The sequence below is a fragment of the Rhincodon typus genome, chromosome 8 (assembly GCF_021869965.1).
Source record: "Rhincodon typus isolate 14 chromosome 8, sRhiTyp1.1, whole genome shotgun sequence".
NCBI lineage: Eukaryota > Metazoa > Chordata > Chondrichthyes > Orectolobiformes > Rhincodontidae > Rhincodon > Rhincodon typus.
Window position 1 is genome coordinate 24,091,048 of NC_063339.1, and position 21,950 is coordinate 24,112,997.

The window sequence follows — 21,950 nt, forward strand, 5'->3', positions numbered from 1 at the left end:
CAATTGCCCCAATTTAAATTTGAAATAATAGTCTTGGACCCACTCCCATCATCCTCAAACTGATTGTAAAATTCGATCAGATGATAGCCTATTACCTAGGACACCATCACTCTGAGATCATTAGTCCTATCCCATGCATAATACTCTCTGCTCAGCTCTAGAACGTGCTTTTCTAAGATGCTATCTTGAAAACATGCTATAAATTACTTAGGCTACTTTTGCACATCTGATTTTTTTCAAGTCTGTATGATTATCAATGTACCTTTCTGATAAGCTGCCATTATTTCTTTATTTATAATTCAGTTTTTATATTAGCCATGTTTGAAATAACTCTGCAGTGGCTGGTATCCTGTTACCAAGTTACACTTTGTTTATACATGGAGAGCCCTTAGCATCCTCTGAGCCAGCTCTGAGTGAACAGAACCTCCTGATTTTTCTGATGAAGGGTCTAGGCCCGAAACGTCAGCCTGTTTGCTCCTATGATGCTGCTTGGCCTGCTGTGTTCATCCAGCTCTGCACCTTGTTGTCTCGGAACCTCCTGACACTTTTTTGTTTATATCTCAGCCAAGACTCCCTGATTGGGGCTGTTAATCTGGTCCAATCGGGGAACTCATATTCTATGAAGTCCACCTGACTGACCTCGGTTCAAGTAAGTTAACAGGATTTTGTCCTAAAAGTTAGGAATTGGGATTCTGACACCACCACCCCCCTTTTTTATTAGCTGCTTGCTTCTGGGAAATGGATTTTCATTTAGCACACTGTTTTTCAGGAGCCCATTGGGAGTGATAAACAAGGAATAGCTGCATAAAATCTGTGTCAGGAGGAGAACCACAATCATCATGTAGGAAAGGCTACACTGTGGTTATTGTCGGTTTCAGAAAAGCCACAAGTCTCTCAAGTTTATTTTTATCCTGGTAAAGTGGGTCCAATCTGCCAGGCCCTACAAATGCTGGCTTTGAATGATGATGTTGCCTCAGGCAGTGAAAAATGCCACAGGCAGGGAACTCGCAGAATACCTTTCAGTTGTTCTCTTCCTCAGATTGACTGTAGGTGGAAATAGAATGCCTTGGCTATGCTGTGTCGGAGGCAAGAAAAGACCCTTGGAGAAGCGGTCTGAAATATGCTTCAGGCAATGAACTCAGTCCTTGTCATTTTTCATTTAGTAATTGAGGAAAGGGATCACCATAAATAAAATTTCTTGATAAACCCACAGTCATGTCTTAATGAGCAGCTTACATTTCTATGCTTGGTGTTTATGATTATAGTAAAACTTAATGTATTTTAGGCACTGGCAATTTAAAATCTGTTTTGCTGGGATTGTGATGATAACCCAGGGCATTAAATCTTAAAACAAAGATATTGGAATACCTTATTACTGGGAGGTGCAGAGAGTAGAATAGAGCTTGGTCAAATTTTAGTTGGAAATTAATATGTTTTCTCTCTTTGTTCAAGCGGCAAGCTCGTCTGAATTCTTCAGATTTCCTGGCTTATGTAAAACCCTGACTTACGATAGGGAGCCCAGATGCTGTTCTGGCCTACATCTGTAGAATTGCAATGTCATAGGTTTTGGATTGCTGACCCTCTTCTGTCTCCAATTCTCTCATCTGAATCCCTAATCTTGCACTACTTCCAGTTGGAGCCTATCTAAATTTTTGGACAGTTCCCTGTTTGGTATTGGATATGACCTGCATAAGAATATTAATTAATTAATGCTATCACATGGCTATGTATAAATATGACATTTCTTCTTGTACATAATACAGTCAGGGGCTGCATATACATTTGACTCTGCACTTTTTATTGTAGAAATCCCTGTAAATTCTCTTACACCCAGCTGTGATTTGGATAACTTTAGAGAAGGCAGATATACATTCTGCTTGTAACTCATGAACCTGCCCCTAGATGGCACTAGATTTCCAGACAATAGTACACTGTATACCTGTATTAGCAAAAATTTGGGTGCTGGCTCATAATTTAAAAACTTCATAATTAAATAATTAACAGTGTTAGTCCTTTTTATGGTGAAGTGAGGAATTACTTCTGATATAGACAATGGGAAGCCATGTTGATAAATATTCCCTAATATGATCTAGTCTGATTCTTAGCCCTTCTGTTGTCTGTGGGAGTTTACTATGTGATAATCTGAAGCTTCCCTACATTTACAATAGTGACTAACCTCCCCCGACCCTGCCCTCCCCAAAGTTACTTCGCAAGCTGTGGAGCCATTTGACATGTGCTTAGGACATGAAAGGCAAGTTTGTTGTTTAGCAGTAATAGTTTGAGTTTTATTAAAGAGAAACCAAAACCAAAAGAGTAAGATGCAGCAAGATGGGGAAGAGATGAGCTGCTTTAGGACTGGTGCTCTGAAGATGTAATTACTCAAAGTCTGAAGATTGTAACAAGTAGGAAAGGTACAAATACACAGATTTGAGCTTTTGGAGAAAGAGTAAACAAAAAGTAGATAACCCTTTATAACCTGAATGATATAGACTGTTTGCATCCACAGATGGCAATCATTTTCAATGAAGATGGTTTGAAAGACATAAAGCCCCAGTGTGTCATCCAGAGTTTTATAAACCACAACGCAGTGCTATACAAAGTCTTTGTTGTTGGAGAGTCCTACAGCGTGGTTGAACGGCCATCACTGAAGAATTTCTCAAGAGGTGTTTCAGGTTAGTGGCTGGACAGAAACCAAATCAGAAATAGCTGGACAAACTCAGCAGGTCTGGCAGCAGAGTCAACTTTTCGGGTCCAGTGACCTCGCCCAACTCAAAACGCTGACTCTGCTTTCTGTCTGCAGATGCTGCCAGACCTGCTGAGTTTCTCCAGCTATTTGTGATTTTGTTTCCAATTTCCAGCATCCACAGTTCTTCAATTTTCTTTAATGGTTGGACAGATCTGATGAGAAATAATTTTCTTCCATCTAGTGCACCTCAAGTTGCTCATTAGTAATTTTTCTGAACTAATTTGGCCATCAAACCTCCAACCTTGTTTTAGAATGAATTTTGTTGCATCCTTTCTGTGATATCAAATATGAAATACTTCTTTCCACTTTTGTGCTGCAGAAGGGACACCTTACAAAGTTACCGGAAAAAGTAACTTCATCCTTGCATTAGAACATTCCGGGCTAAGAATTGGAAATGCCACATTTCTATCCTGATCTCACTCCCTCCATGTTGGAGAATAGCATTGATAGCAATCCCTCACTGAGAAATACCTCAACTGCTGAGCATGTCAGCTGGGTTTGGTATTCAGTAGATCAGCTGAGTTCAGAAAATAAAATCTGTGAAGTGTTTAGAGAATATATTATATGCTCTCTCTTCTACAAAAAAAACATAACTGTTGAAAAGTTTTGGGTAAATAGTAATTGTTGTAAAATTTCTATTGTTTGCAGACAGAAAAACAATATTTTTCAACAGCCACAATGTCTCAAAACCAGAATCCTCATCTGATTTAACTGCGGTAAGTACTAACCTTTGGTTTGCATCACATGTAGCCAGAGTGGTTTAAGAAGGCATTTAGCACACTTGCCTTCATTGCTCAGACCTTTTGAGTATAAGAGTTGGGACGCCATGTTGAGGTTGTACAGCACGTTGGCGAGGCCTCTTCTGGAGTATTATGTCTAGTTCTGGTTTCTATTATAGGAAGGATAATATATAGCCAGAGAGGGTTCAGAAAAGATTTACCAGAATGTTGCTGGGAATGGAACATCTTAGTTATAGGGAGAGGCTGGATAGGCTAGGACATTTTTTCACGGGAGCTTGGGAGGTTAAGGGGTAACCTTTATAGAGGCTTTTAAAATCATGAGGGCTATACATAAGCTGAATGGTGGGTATCTTTTCCGTAGGGTGGGCAATTTCAAGACTGGGGGCATATTTTTAACGTGTCGGGAGAAAGATTTATAAAGGACATGGGTACAATTTTTTTTTTTTAACAGAGCGTGCTTTGTATGTAGAATGAACTTCCAGAGGAAGTGGTGGATGCAGGCACAGATACAACATTTAAAAGATGTTTAGATAAGTACATGAATAAGAAAGGTTTGGAAGGATATGGGCCAAGCACAGACAAATGAGACTAGTTTAGTTTGAGACTATGGTTGGCATGAACTGGTTGGACTGAAGGGTCTGTTTCCATCCTGAATGACTCGATGACTGCCTATAATTTCTGTTGAGGTTGGGCACCTTCTGCAATCTCTGCACCTCCTTTTGTGGGAGATGTTTTGTTTGAAGAGGAAACAACAGTTATTTTCTGGATTAACTTTTCCACAGATTTGCAGAGAATTGATGCAGTTGTGTTTTGGCAGGAGAGAAGCAGGGCTGGAATAAGGAAGAAATAAAGTTTTTGCTGCCATTGCTTCCTTCCTACCTGATGACACAAAAGTTATCAGAACCTTCAGCCACATGCTGTTTGTGAATTCACGTCCAGAAATCTCAGCATGTTGGCATGATCACCAGAACTCCCCTCAATGTATAAACTGTGTGAATATAAAGAAATGTTGACTCAACAGGTCTTTGATACAATGCATACAACAGACCCATGGGCAACCTACAGCTTATGTAAACAAGGGGTAGTATTTGCATAGATCCAGACTTGGCTGAGCAATGGGAAACCTCAAAATATGAAAAATGGAAGGAGAACAGTGTAGTATTTCAGAAGGTCACAGACAAGGTAGTGAGCAGGTGACATGAAGCTCAGTGCAGTGAAATAAAAGTCATTTATTTTTGTTGGAAGAACATGGATAGACAGCATAAAAAAAAGGGTGATACTTTAAAGAGGCTGCCGGGGCAGAGGGACCTCGGTGTAGATGTGTATGAGTCTTTAATAATGGCAGGAAAGGTAGAGAGCAGTTAAAGCATTTATTATCCTAGGCCTTAATAGGGGAATAGATTACAAAAGCAAGGAGGTGTTGAACTTGTATATGATAGTCGTTTAGCCTCCGCTTGAATATTACATCCATTTCTGGATTCGGCACTTCAGGAAGATCTGAACATTGTGTTGTGAAATGAGCTCAGGAGACGTTCCACACATGAGGAACTTCAGGTTTACAGATAGATTGTAGAAGTTAAGACTCTTTACCTTGGAGAGGAGAAGGCTGAAAGAAAGTTTGCCAGAGATATTTAAAATCATGAGATCAGAAAGAGTCGGGAGGGAGAAGTTGTTCACACTGGTGAAGGAATTGCGAGCAACAGCGCACTGATTTAAGGTAATTAATAAAAGAAGCAAAAGTGACCTGACAAATAACATTCGCACAGTCAGTGGTTAAGGTCTGAATGCAGTGCCTGAGGACATAATGGAGGCAGGTTCAATTGAAGCAGTTAAGAAAGAATTAGACTGTTTTCTGAAAAGGAAGAATGTGCAGGATTCCGGGCAGATAGCAGGAGAATGGCACTAAGTGAAATGCTCATTCGGAGAGCTGGTGCAGACAGGATTGGTCGAATAGCCCCCTTCTGCGCTGTGTCAATTCTGTGATTTGGTGTTTGGCACTGCAACAATCAAAGAACATTTACAATGGAGTTGAAGGGCCAAGTGGCAATAATGTTGAACGTTTCATGAGCGTCCTGTGGTTTTTTGTAGAATGTTTGTTTGACCTGTGAATTGGAGGCCAGGCAGTAAAAATGTGGGCTTGAAAGTATCGTCCAGAGACTTGAATGTTCTTGATCCTTTTGCCAAACTACTGGATAAGCGACTGCATATGTATAAGTGCTGGATCAAGCTGACATTCCATATTACAGTGTCTTTCCTGGGATTACAGAAGTAGTAAAGGATTTTGCTTGAATGTGGTCCAGTGTGTAAGAAAGCCATTTCTCCATTACTGGCACTGGGTTGCTGAAGCCCTGTACCTGTGTTTATTCTTGTTATTGGTTTTGCTGCCTATAGACTCCAGGAAATTTGAACAGCAAAGGGAGGACTTTTATCTGCTGTCATATCCACTGTGATTTAGTAAAAGCCATTTGAAAACTGACAGAAAACAAGGCTTCTTCAGGTTCTGCATTAAAAAATATAATGGGATTGAAACTGGTTTTAAAAATAAAATTCCGGGTTGGTTGCTAAGTCCTTGTCAGTGAGTTCTCTTTTGAAAGATGCGAATGGCTTCACCAGTGGGAAAATAAACTGAGCATTTAACTCCTCTGAATGGGTGTGGTTTAATTCTGGTCCAGTGTGGATTTTGCTGCTGTATTTAAGATTGACTGACTGGTTCAATACCACCATTGATGGGCAGCACTGGAAGACAATCATTCACCTGCTAAGTTACTTTATTAAACACACTACTGTGCTGTGTTCAGTGGCACTTAAGCAGTTGTGTCACTGAAGACTAGAGTGCTTTGACCCATTTAACAGTGCTGATGCACTGCTCAGCTCTAAATTTCACTGTCCCCAATGAAGAAAACAAGGAAGTTGAAATTTGCAAAATTTGATCCAATTCAGTACAAAAAGAGCTGAAACTAAACAAGAAATTAATGGCGACAGCTTTCAATTCAAACAAAAAAAGTTGATGCAGACTATTTTTGAAACTTGCAGATTTGTCTAATCCCTTAGAATCTATTTAAAAACACCTCTTTTTGTGTTTGTGTATGTTTAGTATTCACTCATGGAATGTGGGTGCCACTGGTATGGTTAACATTTGTTGCCCATTCCTAATTGCTTTTGCAAAAATGGCAGTGACCACCTTGAACTGCTACTACCTGTGTTGTGAAGATAATCTCTCAGTGCTGTTAGACAGGGAAGCCAGGATTTTAACCTAGCAACAATGAAGCGACACCTTCCTTCTGAGCTGTCAGTGGCAAATCATTTGACCAGAGGTGACTGTTGTCACTGGGGTTGTACAAATTCCTGACACTACCTATTTCTCTACAGGTTTTTTGTAGTGTTTTATACAGATATTTTTTATAGAGCTGCTGCCTTAAGCTTTGCTAATTCAGCTGCTTGCTGTCCTACAATTACTGTGCTAAAAACAGTTGTTTATTTGTGATTGATGCCTCTTGTTTAAGGCATTTTCTATTATGAAAAGGTTTGATATATACTTAATTTGTAGGTGTAGAATAGTGCCAGGAAAGCCGGGTATCTTGTTCTCTGTGAGCTAACGCCAAATCCTTTAAGTTTGCTTTGGTGACATTCAGTTTGTGTTCTTTGCAGCTCGATGTAGTGGAAGGCGTCTTCAGGCCACCAAGCGATGAGGTCATCCGAAAAATATCCAGGACACTGCGTGAAGCACTTGGCATATCCTTGTTTGGCATTGATGTAATTATCAATAACCAAACTGGCCAACATGCTGTTATCGATATTAATGCATTCCCAGGTAAACAGCTCAGTTCTCTCTGTTAAAGGGATACCTTTCTACTTGTACTTTAAATCCAAGCTTCAAATTGATGCCATTTACAATGTATTTGAGAGGCTTGAAGTTTTGAGTGCAACTGTTTTGGGTGGAAGTTTGAAGTTTTGCTGCGTGCCTATGTTTAGTACTTGCATCAAGAGATTAACTTAGAGGCAAACTAGATAAATGTATGACCAAGATGGGAAATGAAGGATGTCTTGATGTGAGTAGGTAAATTAGAAGTTTGGAGGAGGCTTGTGGTGAGCATAAACATTGTCTGTTCCATTTGGACTGACCATTGGTATAATTTGGCAGTTGGCACTGAAGATAGCCTTTTGAACATTTTAAATTTGGTGTCCTTTTTTTTAGTTAAGGGAGAGTGTCCTCATAAAATAGGAATGGAAAAAGATGCCTGTTGTTTAAAAAAGGTCAACCTGCCTATGTTCTGCTTATGTGGATTAAATGTGGATCTATGCTCATTATAAAAGTAAAGGTACTTGTATGTGCATTGTGCTGCAAATACAGTGTGTTTGGTGTATGCTGTTTTTCAAAGAACTCACTTTTACCTCCATTAAAAGGGACAGACATCATTGGCAATGTGGAAAAAAATATCTTAGAATTCAAGGTAAGACCAAAGGGGGACGCAGGCAAGATGACGCTAGCAATAATTTTTTGTCACTTCAACGTGACTTTCAATTCTTGATGTAATTGAAACCATGCAATTAGCAAACTTTTTATTTACCAGTGGCTTTAAGACATACAGTAAGCACAAAGAAGAACTCAACGACCCAAGTGTCCATTTTCACCTCTTGGTTTTAGAATTTTGGAATAATTCAGCTGAATCCAATTCATCTTTTAAGTCTGCTTCTCATTTGACTACAGGAGCATTTACGATCTACCCTGAAATCTTTTAATTAGACTTCTGAAACTGACTAATGACTGACGTTTCATATCCTTGTTCTCATTTTTAAATTCTCATCAGATTTTGGTCAAGTTTTACCTCAACAATCTTCTCCAGCTCTGTATTTTTCGATAAGTTGCTCTGACTCCACTGTCTTCCGCATCTCTCCTCTTCCTCTACCACCTCCACCCTAATATTGACAGTCATCCCTTCAGCTGATTCAAATTCTCTCTCTTGCCTGCCCTGCGGACCCTTGCCTCTTTCTCCTTCATTTAGATCCTCCCATTGACCAGCTTTTGGTCACTCGTCCAGGAGCCCACTTCCTTGTTTGAAATCTTCTTTCTATCAGTCTGTCTTTCGAATAATTTTGAACAAATGCATTCTTGCAACGCTACATTAGTACAAGCTACCGTAGTCTTTGTTACGCCAGTTAATTTCATATTCAGGTGAATTTTTTATAAGACTTCAAAGCACTGGCTGAGTAGAACTGCTAAAGGAAGTAATTCCAATGAATATACTAACTAGTTTGCCTGTCCTTTATTGACATAGTAGAAACACGGTGGCAAGAGAACACAGAAATCTCCTTTTATAAGTCAGTTAGGATTGAGCAGTTAAATTAAATGCAGTTCCCTTGGAGATTTAGGGATCAGGGAGTACAATTGGCCCTTTACAATCAGCACTTCAAGTAATGTATCTTTAGCTGTCACAGGCAGCATGTAAAGGCACTTGAAGTGGTCGTAGAGGTCACATGACATTTCTATATCCATCCCCTTTTTCAAAAAAACCAGTGCATGCACATATTAGCCAAGGTACCCAATATACATGGTCAACAATGAAAATTAGCATTCATTGACATAACCAGGCTGGAAACTCTAATCATTCTAATCCACTTTCATTCATCTGTGTATATGCATTGCATACATAAGGGTGCAATTTTCCCTTCCCTGGAGGTTGCAAGAAAAAGAAATAATTGGGGCTGAATTGGCTTTGGCAAGGTACTCAACCTCTTCTGATCACATCACTAGTTAATTTCTGGGTGAGAAAACCCATGGGATAGTGTGTAGCTGTCTGTGGTTATGACAATATACCTGGTGTTGCATTTCCCAATTTTTTTTATTATTCATTAACTGGGTGAGGGTGTCGCTGGCCAGGCAGCATTTATTGTCCATCTCTAATTGCCCAAAGGACTGTTCAGAGTCAGTCATATTGCTGTGGGTCTGCCCTCGCATGTAGACCAGAGCAGGTAAGGATGGCAGTGAACCAGATGGGATTTTCTGACAATTGACAATGGATTCATGGTCATCATTAGGTTCTTTAATTCCAGATATTTTATTGAATTCAAATTCAAACTCCACCATGGCAGGATTCGAACCCAGGTTGCCAGAACATTATCTGGGTCTCTGCATTAACAGTCCAGCGATAATACCACTAGGCCATTGCCTCTTTCATGAGGTGGCTGAATTCTTCATTCACAAATAATGTCACTGTGATGCAAAATGTCTTGAATGCCAAAATGGCTGAAATGTACTTGTAGACTTTCTACAATCGCATTGGTAGCCTTTGACATCATCTGGTCTAACTCCAAGTAGTCTGCAGTATTTGGTGGTGACCAGATGATCAGTTTCTTTGAGAATGAAGAGGTCCACTTCAGATTTCATCCGTAATCTGACTGGGATGTCATGTGTCTTAGTGGCTCTTTCGGTTTATTTAGTTTGGTATTCATTACAAACGCTGTAGTGGTTGTTGCAGTCCTTAATCTCATTGCTTATGTTGGCCCAAGTGAACATTTTCTCCTGCTTTCCTCACACTGGATTCTATTCCATGATGGACTGCGTGGATACACTTCAGAATCTTTTGCTCATATCCTTTGGGATAATGAGTCTGATTCCCTTGTGCAAGAAATCATCTTGGGCTATCATGTCATCTCTGTATGCCCAATTAAAGGTAAAGTCACTGTAGTTCTACTAGATCACAGGGCTGCTCTCTCAATAGAGAAGGATGACTGGTGGTGGTTTAACCTGAGAGCCACTGTGCCTCAGGTGATTGGAGAGGTTAAGAACGAGTGCTTCATGGTAACCTCAGCCAATGCAGGACATTGGTGTTATTCTGCATCACAAATCAGCCGTCCAGCCAACTTGAGTTATGTCCAATACACTCTTACAGCAACTAATGTGTTCTTCATGCTTCCAGTCCATCCTTTCATCACTACTTCCTAAATCAATTGGCGAACTATACCTTGATCCTATCCATTCACAAGATGTGCTATCACTGGCTGGGCCAGGATTTATTGCACATTCCTAACTGACTTGGGGACAGTTGAGCATCAACCACATTAGTGGGTCTGGAGTCACAAGTAGGCCAGATCAGGTATGGATGGCAGGTTTCCTGCCCTAAAAGACATTAGAGTCATAGAGCTGTACAGCATGGAAACAGACCCTTTGGTCCAAATTGTCCATGCAGAGCAGATATCTTAAATTAATCTTGTCCCATTGGCCCACATCCCTCTAAACCCTTCCTATTCGTGTACCCATCCAGATGCTTTTTAAATGTTGTAATTTTACCAGCCTCCACCACTTCCCCGGCACCTCATTCCATAGACACGCTACCCTCAGCATGAAAAAGTTGCCCCTTGGGTCCCTTTTTTAAATTTTTCCCATCTGACCTTAAACCTATGCCCTCTAGTTTTGGACTCCCCCACCCCAGGGAAATGACTTTAGCTAAACACCATATCCAGTCCCCTCATGACCTTGTAAACCCCTATAAGGTCACCCCTCAGCCCCCGATATTCCAGGGAAAATAGCCCCAGCCTATTCAGCCTCTCCCTAAAGCTGAAACCCTCCAACCCTGGCAATATCCTTAAATCTTTTCTGAACCCTTTCAAGTTTCCTATAGCATCCTTCCTATAGCAGGGAGACCAGAACTGCACGCAGTATTCCAAAAGTGGCCTAACCAACGTCCTGTATAGCCACAACATGACCTCCTAACTCCTATACTCAATGCACTGACCAATAAAGGCAAGCATACCAAATGCCTTCTTCACGATCCTGTCTACCTGGGACTCCACTTATCAGTGAACTATGAACCTGCACTCCAAGCTCTCTTTGTTGAGGACCCAGGACCTTCCCATTAAGTTTTTATATCCTGCCCTGATTTGCCTTTCTAAAATGCAGCACCACACGTTTATCTAAATTAAACTCCATCTGCCAATCCTCAGCCCATTGGCCGATTTGATCAAGATCTCTTTTGTAGTCTGAGGTAACCTTCTTTGGTATCCACTACACCTTCAACTTTGGAAACATCTACAAACTTACTAACGATACCTCCAATATTCATATCCAAATCATTTATATAAATGACGAAAAGCAATGGACCCAGCACTGATCCTTGTGGCACACCGCTGACCACAGACTTCCAGTCTGAAAAGTAACCCTCCACCACCAGCTTCTGTCTTCTACCTTCAAGCTAGTTCTGTATCCAAATGGCTAGTTCTCCCTCTATTCTGTGTGATCTAACCTTGCTAACCATTCTACCATGGGGAACCTTGTCGAACTCCTTACTGAAGTCCATATAGACCACATCCACCCCTCTGCCCTCATCAATCCTCTTCATTACTTCTTCAAAAAACTCAATCAAGTCGGTGAGACATGATTTTCCACACACAAAGCCATGTTGACTATCCCTAATTAATGAACCATGTGGGTTTTTCCTGACAACTGGCAATGATTTCATTGTGATCTTAATTGCAGGCTTGTGGTAAATTCAAACTCTACCATGGTGTCATTCGAACCCAGGTCCCCAAAATGTTACCTGGATCTTTGGGTTAGTAGTCTTGTGACAATACCACTGGACCATCACTTGGTGTAGTTGCTTGATTTGAATAAGACACTCATACTGACATACCTGTGTTTTTGTTGTTCAGCTTCAGATTCATCTGGCGAGCTTTCTCTCGCAGTCACACTGGATTCCGACTGTGGTCTAAGGTGGCTTCCATTGTAACTTTACATCCATAGCATAGCAGATCATCCACGGTAGCTCCCACTTCTGGAAGATCACTAGCTATCTCATGCTGTCTCCATTGATACTGTTCAGGAGCAGTGGAAATGTTGAACAGCCTGACTTGCAACCCAAATATTGTTCAAAAACTGTATTCATCCAGCTTCCCATCCTTCACATTGAAAGGAGTTTAAAAAAAAACTTTGCTTTGGCGAATTGTGGCAACATTTGTTCATTAGTTGGAATGGAGCAGTGAGAGTTTTACAAAATTTTATCAAAATCCTTTGGATCAATGCATGCTCTGTTTTCCAGGTGTTTTCACTGCTCCCGTCTGCTCATTCAGTCTGTAGGAGCCGTCCCTTTCTCGATTCCTCTCTTCCTTTCTAGCTGGAATTATCCTTTGAAGATGCTGAATGAGTCTCATCTATTTCAAGATGATATTCACTAGCAAGACATCCAAGACCTGTAAGTCTTGGCAATCTTTTAGGATCTGTTCAAAGGTCACTGACTTAATGGCCTGTGGAATGTTGCAAATGCTTTCTGCAATGTCTAAGGGTTGTCAGTCCAATCTTTAAACTTGCTTCAGTTGAGATGTGTGGATTTTCCTTCATGTGTTATCTGGAACTCCAGATCTTCTTTCTTTCTGTTCAATGGGCTCCCAGCTTTCTTTGTTCTGTTGAGGTGAGTATCATTCCGTCATTTGGCCTCAACTATATGTTCAAGGTTTTCACTTTTGGTTTTCACCATTTTTAAATAATTATTCTCAGGTCAGCAAAGTTTGTGATGTACAAAAGCACTCCACATACCCTTTTACATTTGTCAGTCCAGCTGTCACAAACCAGTTATCACCACTAGACTTGACAATGGCAACTTGTTGTACGGTGTAAAGTCATTTGTCAGGATTATTGGCTGCTGTAGTTGTATGCTTCCTTTACTGCTTACTAGCTGTCTGCAGTTGGAGCACTGCTTTCCCCACACGGGACATGCTCTCCTTCCTTTTTGTGATGCACTCTGCAATATCGGCAACTCACCCTTTTGGCCTTGGTCTTTCAGCTGGCTTTTCTGCATATATTTCTTCCTGTTCTTCCAATATATTATTCTCATTCATTGTGGAAAGTTTGTTATCATAATGCATAGCCTCATCTGTGTTGCCATTTTTATGCATAGACTTGTGATATCAGAAGCTCTGAGATTGTCAATGTCAATGTCAATGACTTACTTGAGAATAATCTTATCCTCTCTAAGCACATGTGCTCTCACTACAGGATCTCTGAGGCCATCTCTCAGTTGCCCAAACATCTGTTATCCAGCCGGATGTATCCATGTGGTCATAAATTGCAGTCAATTGTCTTCCTCTGCTCCAAGCTCTGATGCTAAGCACATACCATTCTTAGGTAACATCTACGACAGGGTTCAACATGTTCAAAGCTTCCTCCTGCAATCTGGTCTTTCTCCTCCTCAGTCAGGTCTTAACGGCCAAACATGACTTAGCACTTGTTCCCTGATAGCAGGTTTGCAATTCTTATACACTCAGAGTTTGTTTCCATTAATTGTGTTACTATTTCATAGTTTTGTCACAGAGTGGGTAGAATTCCAATTTTGTCAGGTTCTTTCACTTGTATGGCAACGTGAAGTGGAAAATGTACAGCCATGTTCATTCAGGCAGCAGTTCCATGTTGCAAGCCGTTCTTGTTTTGGAGCTTCTTTCTTGCTAATTCATCCAGCAGCTGGCTGTCTTTACAGTTCGCAATGTTTGCAGCTGTACCATTTCTGACGCCATGTTTCAAATGATATGTCTTTAAAAGCTGCCACACAAGACCCTTACAATGGAGAAAGAGGTCACATGACTATGGCAAACCAGCCAGTTCATTATGTCCATTTGCAGTGCTGGTCCCCTTCCCATGTGTATTTTGACTTTTGCATAATGTCTTTGAAAGCAACAAGTTGTTTCTCAGATTGTTGTACAGCTCTTTTCAGAATGACGGCTGCCTCCTTTTCAGGATGTGCAATTGTTGGCAGCGAGAGTTGGAATGTTATTGATCTTTAATGAGCTTCACTGTCTGTCATCGAAGACTTTCTCCTTCAGGCAGCCCTGGTTTCTTGTATTCCAGAGAGAATTCTAAATTCCAGACTTCAACTGGTGTAAGTTCTGTTTCCATCCACTTTCAAACCCAAATTTTATTGAATATGTTTAGCCTCCCTTTGGATTTGGTCCACTTTTTTTTTCTAAAATATTATTAATAACTGCAGCACCTGTAGCTGCATCTGAGGAAAAAATGTTCTTTTATGGCATCAATTCAGATTTAATGTTGCTGTTGCTCAGCTGACTGCAAGCTCCCATTCAAGCCATTCACTATCCTGACTCCAAAATGCATCCCTGTTCCTTCAGTGTTGCTGGGTCAAAATGCTGGCTCTTCCTCCCTAAAGGTATTGCGGATATACCTGCGCTGAATAGACTGCAGTGGTTTAAGGAGGTAGCTCACCATCACCTTCTCGAGGGAAACTAGGGAGGGGTAATACATGCTGGCCCAGCCAGAGATGCTGTTATGAATATTTTTTTAAAAAAAAAAAACAAATTCCAGTCTTGAGCAACGAAGGTTCACTCTTCACTTGAGCACCAGAGGGTTGATATTCACTGCAGCAGTGAGCTTATTGCAACAGATGAATAGATGTGTCATTTTGCAGTTTTCTCTCAAGAAAATAAAAATGTTGGCTAAATTGGTCTGGCACCTTGCTTTGACTTCCAGATGTTGTTTTTCATCCAGATGATTTTTTGAAGTTTAGTCACCCAGTCTCGGATTTTGTTCGGAAACGTAACATGACTGCAGTGTATAAACACAGCTTTTGTAGTTTATTTTCTGTGATGTTTACTTTCTGCATCAGATGAATTGGTCCCACTCTTGTGTATATTGTGTTTCACATCCACGCCTTTGGAAGAGCTGCAATCCTACCACGCACAGATGACCCTTAATATTGTATAAAACTGGAATTTCCATTAATCACTGTACCAAATGTTCTTCCTGCTTTTGTTCATCTGCTTGTAACACCCACCCTTTGCAGATGTTGTTATTTGTACAGTACCAAAGCAAAGGTGATTGTCAAAAGAACCAGAGACAAAATGAGAGAAAGTACCTTTTACACGATGACTGATTAAGATCTGGAATACCCTTCCTTATAGAGTACTAGAAATAGATTCTGTGGTAGCCTTCATAGGGAATTGGATAAATACACAAAGGCTAAAATATTCCATGGATATGGGGAAAGAACAGGAGAGTAGGGCTAACAGTATTGGTCTTCAGAGTGGCTGGTGCAGCCTCAATGGGCCGAAGGGCCTCCTACTCAAGACGTTGTCAAGTTATCATTATAAATAAAACCTATGATTACAAACACTGGTGATTGCAAGAAACAACCCAAAATATTGAGAATACGTTTGGGCATTATTTACTATAATATTAATTTTTCAAATCTTATACAGTAATTGTAAATCGTATCAATCATTCTTTTTCAGTAACATTCGACAGCTAATCTGCTTAGTCAAAGGTTGTGAGAAAGAGTCAGATTCAACTCAAAACGTTAACTCTGTTTCTCTTTTCACAGACACTGACAGAGGTGCTGAGTATCTCCAGCACTTTTTGTCTTTATTTCAGATTTCAAGCATTGCAATATTTTTCTCCAGTTTTAGTGGTCAAAGGAACTGTTGTTATACCATAACCAAATACTAGATTTATACAGACACAAAACCTTCATAACATAAGATTCCATTCAGAGGGTGTAGATAATTTTCTTCTTATTTTTCATTCTTTTGTGGGACGTGGGTGTCACTAGCTGACCAACATTTATTGCCTGTCCCTAATGCCATTAGAGAGGGAATTCCAGCATTTTGACCCAGTGACAGTGAAGGAACGGCAATATATTTCCAAATCAGGATGATGAGTGGCTTCAAGGGGAACTTGAAGGTGGTGGTATTCCCGTACATCTGCTACCCTTGTCCTTCTAGATGGAAGTGGTCATGCCATAAACCACTCAAAGCAAACTCCAACCAGTCAGCTGGAAACAAGTTCTCAGATAAACAAGTTTGTAACCTTTCCATAGTGCTTAACTAAAACCGAGAGGGAATGGTCTAGGCCACCTCTAGCCGAGCAGGCTGAAGGCACTTTCTGGTGTACTTTTCCTATTTCTACACTAATGCTGGAGGAATTAAAATGAATTGAGATTGAGTGAAAGGCCCATGGCTATGAAAGCTCTGATTGTGACTTTGGCAATGTTGACACTGTCACAGGATTAGTAATCCAGAGCTTGAGGCTAATGTTAACAGACTCAAATCCCGCTACTGAAGCTGCTGGATTTTAAATTCAATTTTAAAAAATCCAGAATTGAAAGCTGGTCTCTGTAATGATGACTATGAAACTTTCATCAATTTTCATAGAAAGCCATCTGTTTTGACGATGTCCTTTTAGGAAAGGAAATAAAACATAGAAAATAGGAACAACAGTAGGCCATTCAGCCCTTTGAGCCTGCTGCACCATTCAATCTGATCATGGCTGAGCATCCAGCTCAGTACCCTGTTCCCACTTTCTCCCCATACCCTTTGCTTCCTTTATCCCTAAGAACTATAGCTAACTTGTTACTGAAAGCATTCAGTGTTTTGGCCCCAATTGTTTTCTATGACAGAGAATTTCACAGACTCTGGACTGCCTAGGTTAAGAAATTTCTTCGTGTCTCAGTATTAAATGGTCTGCATGGTATCCCTAAAAGATGACCCCTGTTTCTAGGCTTCCCAATCATCAGGAACATCCATCCTATGTTTACCCTGTCTAGCCCTGGTAGAAATGAATAGGTTTCTAAGAGACCATTCCCCTCATTCTTCTAAACTCCAATGAATATAGTCCTAACCGATCCGGTCTCTCTCATGTCAGTCCTGTCATGCCATTTGCCGCCTTCACTGCATGCTCAGTTTCAGTACAAGGACACCTAGGTCTTATTGCACCTCCCTCTTTTCGAATCTATCACCATTCCTATAATAATCTGCCTTCCTGTTTTTGATACCAAAATGGATAACCTCACCTTCATGCACATTATACTTCATTTTGCCAACTCACCCTACTGGAGTCACACTCTAATATCTCTCTGTATTTTCCTCACAGTTCAACCTCCCACCCAGCTTTGTCATCTGCAAAGCTTCTGAAGTAAGTCCAGAGAGGCCAGTATCCCATCTCCAAGTCACCTTTTATTTACAGGTGGAGGCTCCTTGACACTGATCACGCTCCCTCCAAGCCAGCTTTGAGTGAACAGGATGTCTGACACTCCTGTTCTAATTTGTCAGCCAGGGTTCCCTGAATGGGGCGGTTAATCTGGTCCAATCAGGGAACTCCTTCTATGAAGTCCACCTGGCTGACCCTCTGCCTCTTTGTCTGACCTACATGCACAGCAATGCAATTGACTCTTAAATACTCTCTTGGAAGAGAAACATGAGAGGACCAGCATGCTGGTCCTGACAGTATGTGCCAATAACCCTAACCATTCAGCAATTCCTTGAAGTTGTATGTAATCTTTCAGCTAATTGCTTTATTTTGTGGCATCAATGGTTTTTCCTTTATCTGGGATGTGAAATTTTGATAGTATATCTTTTCTCATTCTAATATTACTGCATCACATCCTCTTTCTAGTTTGCATATGACATGGTGAATTTTGGTATTTTAACTAAAACATTTAAGTGCACATGTCTCAGAGGCTGTGAGATTTCGGTTTGTCTTTTTACAAAACCTAATTAAAACTGGACCTTTTAAATCTGTGTTCAATGTGATTAAAGCCTAGATTCGGCTTAAATACTCTGAGGACAAAGAGTGTTCTTTTAGAAATGAAAGGAATATGGGAAAAGGCCCAAAGTATTTTGCACTCGTCAGATGCCAGCTCTAATTGGCTGTCATATGCTGATATGGCAGATCTTGTTAGCCCTGACTTTAAAAAATTCCAAAGTGTTTAGCTATGGAGAAGAGAACAGGGAGAAATACAGATCTCCTTAGCAACAACTTAGACTACTCCTGCGAAGAGAAAATCTTTTTCAATTGGGCAAAGAGAAGCCCAGTCTCTAAAGTAGAGGTAACAAGAACTTAATTATATTATCTTGAAAGCATTTTGAAATAACGCCACAAACGTTATTATCCTGTTGCCAAGTTATCTTTTATTTACGTGTGCATAATACATGACACTGCCCCAGCCATCTTGGAGCCGGCTCCTGGAGCCAATAGAACCCTAGACACTCCTGTCAGCCAGGACTCCTTGATTGGGCCTGTTAACCTGGTCCAATCCAGGAACTTATTCTGAGGTCCACCCGGCTGACCTCATTCCAATCACTACACGTTTGTTCTCTAAAAGTTACACAGACAGTTTGATTTATCAATCCCTCCATGATGCCCACATATGATGGGTCAGGTTTCATTATGCATTGAAATAATCTAGCCCTTAATTTCCGCGTGGGGAAAATGCCTTTTGGCTGACTTCAAGATAGCGTAACTGAAATCAGGAATTCATCTTATGGAGGGCAACGGTGAACCCCTCTATCTGTGTGGGATGCTAAGCATAAATAATGGAGGTAATTGTGTTTACAATCTTATAGGTCACATAACTATGTGCTAATCCCAAAGGTAGCAATGGGAAAGTTGGAAAGCAGCAGTGTTTGAGTCTTGATTTGTATTGCTCATTTGCTCATCTTCAAGCTTAGAAGTTAAGAAATTTGGCTCCAGTGGTGTCAGAAAATGGGCAGTATCTGATCTGCCACTCATTCTAACCAACATCCGGTGACCTGTCCAATAAATTCAATAGGATTCAATATGTAGAATAGGCAGTGGCTCATTTGCCACCCATTTATTGTCTCTGCCTAGACAAATCAGGCATATTTTTGAAAAGCAATGCAAATTATCCCTAAAAAACATTTTGGAATTTGACAAAACCTGTGTGCCCATTGAGCCAATCTTAAAACTCTTGGAATATGTCAACAGGAAGTTTCCCTAAAAAGACCTGGTTTAGTGTATGTTATGCAAGACAATTAGTGCAAGTGTGGCCTCCTGACAAGCAGTAACAGGTTTTCACATTGATGCAAAAGCAGTGCTTTTATAGAAAACTCAATGACTGGTCTGATTTTTGTTGCAGGATATGAAGGTGTTCCAGAGTTCTTCACTGAGCTGATAAACCACATTCAGGTTGTTCTGCAAGATCAAAACCCGGAATCTCCTCAGTTCAACCAGAACGGAAAGGCGGCTGAGCAGGTCACGAGCATTTGTGGGGACCACCCCTGTTCTGCTGCCTCAGGCTTTGTGACCATGGCAGCAAACGATACATGGCTTGTGGAAGATGATCCAAGCAGTAACAAGAGGCTGCAGCACCAACGACTCAGTTGCAATTCTGCTTTGCCACCCAACTTTCAGAACTGTGTTGCTCCTGTGGCGACTAAGGCATCTTCACAATAACCACCGAGAACACTGGACCAAACCCAAGGAAAGATCTTTAATGGGGATCAACTTGAACCACTTTCAACAAATCAATAAAACAATTTATGTTTTGTTTGAATGATTTCACGGACTGACACACAGACTGGAACACCGTATCAAAGGTGTTTTGAGAAGCAGGTTGCAGATCCTTTGATAAAGTCAAATGATAAACTGAATCTAATTTTCATTAAACGTTAACATAGCAAAAGTTACTTTGGTGACCTTTTACTATATAGGAGCTAATACTAATGCTCTCAGCAGGAATCAAATCACCAATGACTAGTTGAGTTAATCAGGAATCCTTTTTGTCCTAGATATTCGAGCATTTATCTTTCTTCCCTCTTGACTCTTCACCTTAACCAGTACACAAGACCCAAATGGTTTGAGCCCTTTTGAAAGTTACCTTTAGGTTCATTTTAAAAACTGCAAGACATTCAAGTTCAGTGGATTTTACATGTTGTTAGACTCCAGTAAGATCTGCCAATCTGGGAGAACCTGGCTGAAGTTTAGAACAGGACATGTTGGCTTTATTTAGTGAGAATTGTCCCCAGTAAATAGATGTTCTGTTATTTTTAAAAATTTAAATAAAACAAATGTTAATTTGAGGGGATATTGATGTACAGTAAAGTGCCATTATGTCTACCGAGTGGCATGCAAACCAGGGCAGTTAAAGGCAAATAAAATGCACAAAGCCGATTCCATGAACAGAGACGTGATGGTCTGGAATCCTTCTCAGTCATCCCATTTGTTTTCGGTTTAATTGCATCTAACAATGCACTCCCATATGTGCTCTTCACTTCATCTGAAACCAACAGTGTGAATGCATCTGCAAGTAGTTTAAACAAAAGTATTAGCTATTAGATTGTGATGCTTACAGCTCCATGTTGCAAACAGTGTACTTTTCCTTTGGTTCTATTTCTTAAAAAAGCAGCATTGAGCAATTTGTGACATTTTTATAACTCGCAGTTTACAAACGGTGGTGACTCCAGTCAGCATTAGTTCTTTCCCTATGATATCAGTGATTCAGTATTTAAACAGAGACCTGCAGTTTCAGTGACCCTGAGTTTAGGTGATCTTAGAACAATATTGACAAGGAAGAATCAGACGTAAGGTGTTAAAGTGCACTCTATGTTAAAGGAATAAAAGGGGGATGTTAGCCTCTAGAAACCAAAGGTAAATGGCCATTTTGTTTGATTAAGTTCATAATTCCAAGTGTTCACTTGTCCATGAACTACCTTTTTATAAACAAAGCAAAAATCCATATTTTTCTGGCTCAAATCCAAAATATTTAGATCCGGATGACATTGGTTGAGCAATTTATTTTAGGCGCCACAATGGATTGCATTGCAATTAAGACTTAAAAACAATGTTTAAGACAGTGTGTACCTGAATTTTTAAAAATTGTACCATTAGTAGGCTAACCTATTGCTTTAATAAACACTCCACTTAACATGATTTAGCTTAGGACAGCTTTGTTGAGTTTATTGTAACAATCTACATCTCTGAACCACTCTAACCTTCTTGTGACTCTTAAAAGAAAATATTATGCCTGGAGCCATGAGGATGGTTCTAAATGTGACCTCTTCCTTTTGGGAGTGCCATGGAAACCAGGCCTAAATATGTTTACAGCAAATCAAGTTTAGTGCACTAGATATTAGATGGCCATCTTAACCTGTTGATTTATTTCCTCTTTCTTGTCTCGTTGCATGAGAAGTGATGTGAGATTAATGAGTGATTTTCTTGCTGCCTTAAAATGTTGGCTCGGCCTCGTTGCACTGCTTCATTCTTTTGATATAAACTACTGAAAAGTAATTGGGAATTTAGCAATTTAATAAAGAAGAGATTTTTTTTTTACTCATTGTCTGAGTTGAGATTCACAAAATTCACTTCCATGAACAATATTACCAGAAGTTGGCACATTTAATTGGCTTCACTGAGTTACAAATGTTGCTGCAGAACCTGCAATCTTAAAGGGATGCTGTTCGTGATGTGGTATTTTAAAATGGGATTAGTTGATCTCCATGAATATGATATGGAAAGTTCAGGCTAAAACAGATTCCTTCAGTAATGTTCTGGGAGGAGCTCTTGGGATCTGGTGAACCTCACTTTCAGTAAGGAATGTTGCTTTTAAAAAGTTACTCTTTGTTCTTTTCCTCCCAAATGTGATTTTAACTCCTGAAGCTTTTTTGTAGTGAATTGGTATGGGAACAGAATTGATTTGCTGTTTTGATCATCCCTTTTCCTTCTGGGGACAAAG

At 40.2% G+C, this 21,950-nt stretch overlaps 1 protein-coding gene across 1 annotated transcript in view; it reads left to right on the top strand.

The window, feature by feature from the left end:
• Positions 1-21,547, top strand: part of LOC109929038 (inositol-tetrakisphosphate 1-kinase) — a 55,895-nt gene extending 34,348 nt beyond the window's left edge. The window contains exons 6-9 of the mRNA XM_048600065.1: positions 2,507-2,672; positions 3,395-3,462; positions 7,135-7,297; positions 19,356-21,547. Of these exons, the coding sequence (XP_048456022.1) occupies positions 2,507-2,672; positions 3,395-3,462; positions 7,135-7,297; positions 19,356-19,672 (714 nt within the window). The 3' untranslated portion in view covers positions 19,673-21,547. The remainder of the gene's footprint in view (positions 1-2,506; positions 2,673-3,394; positions 3,463-7,134; positions 7,298-19,355) is intronic.
• The last annotated feature ends 403 nt before the right edge of the window (positions 21,548-21,950 follow it).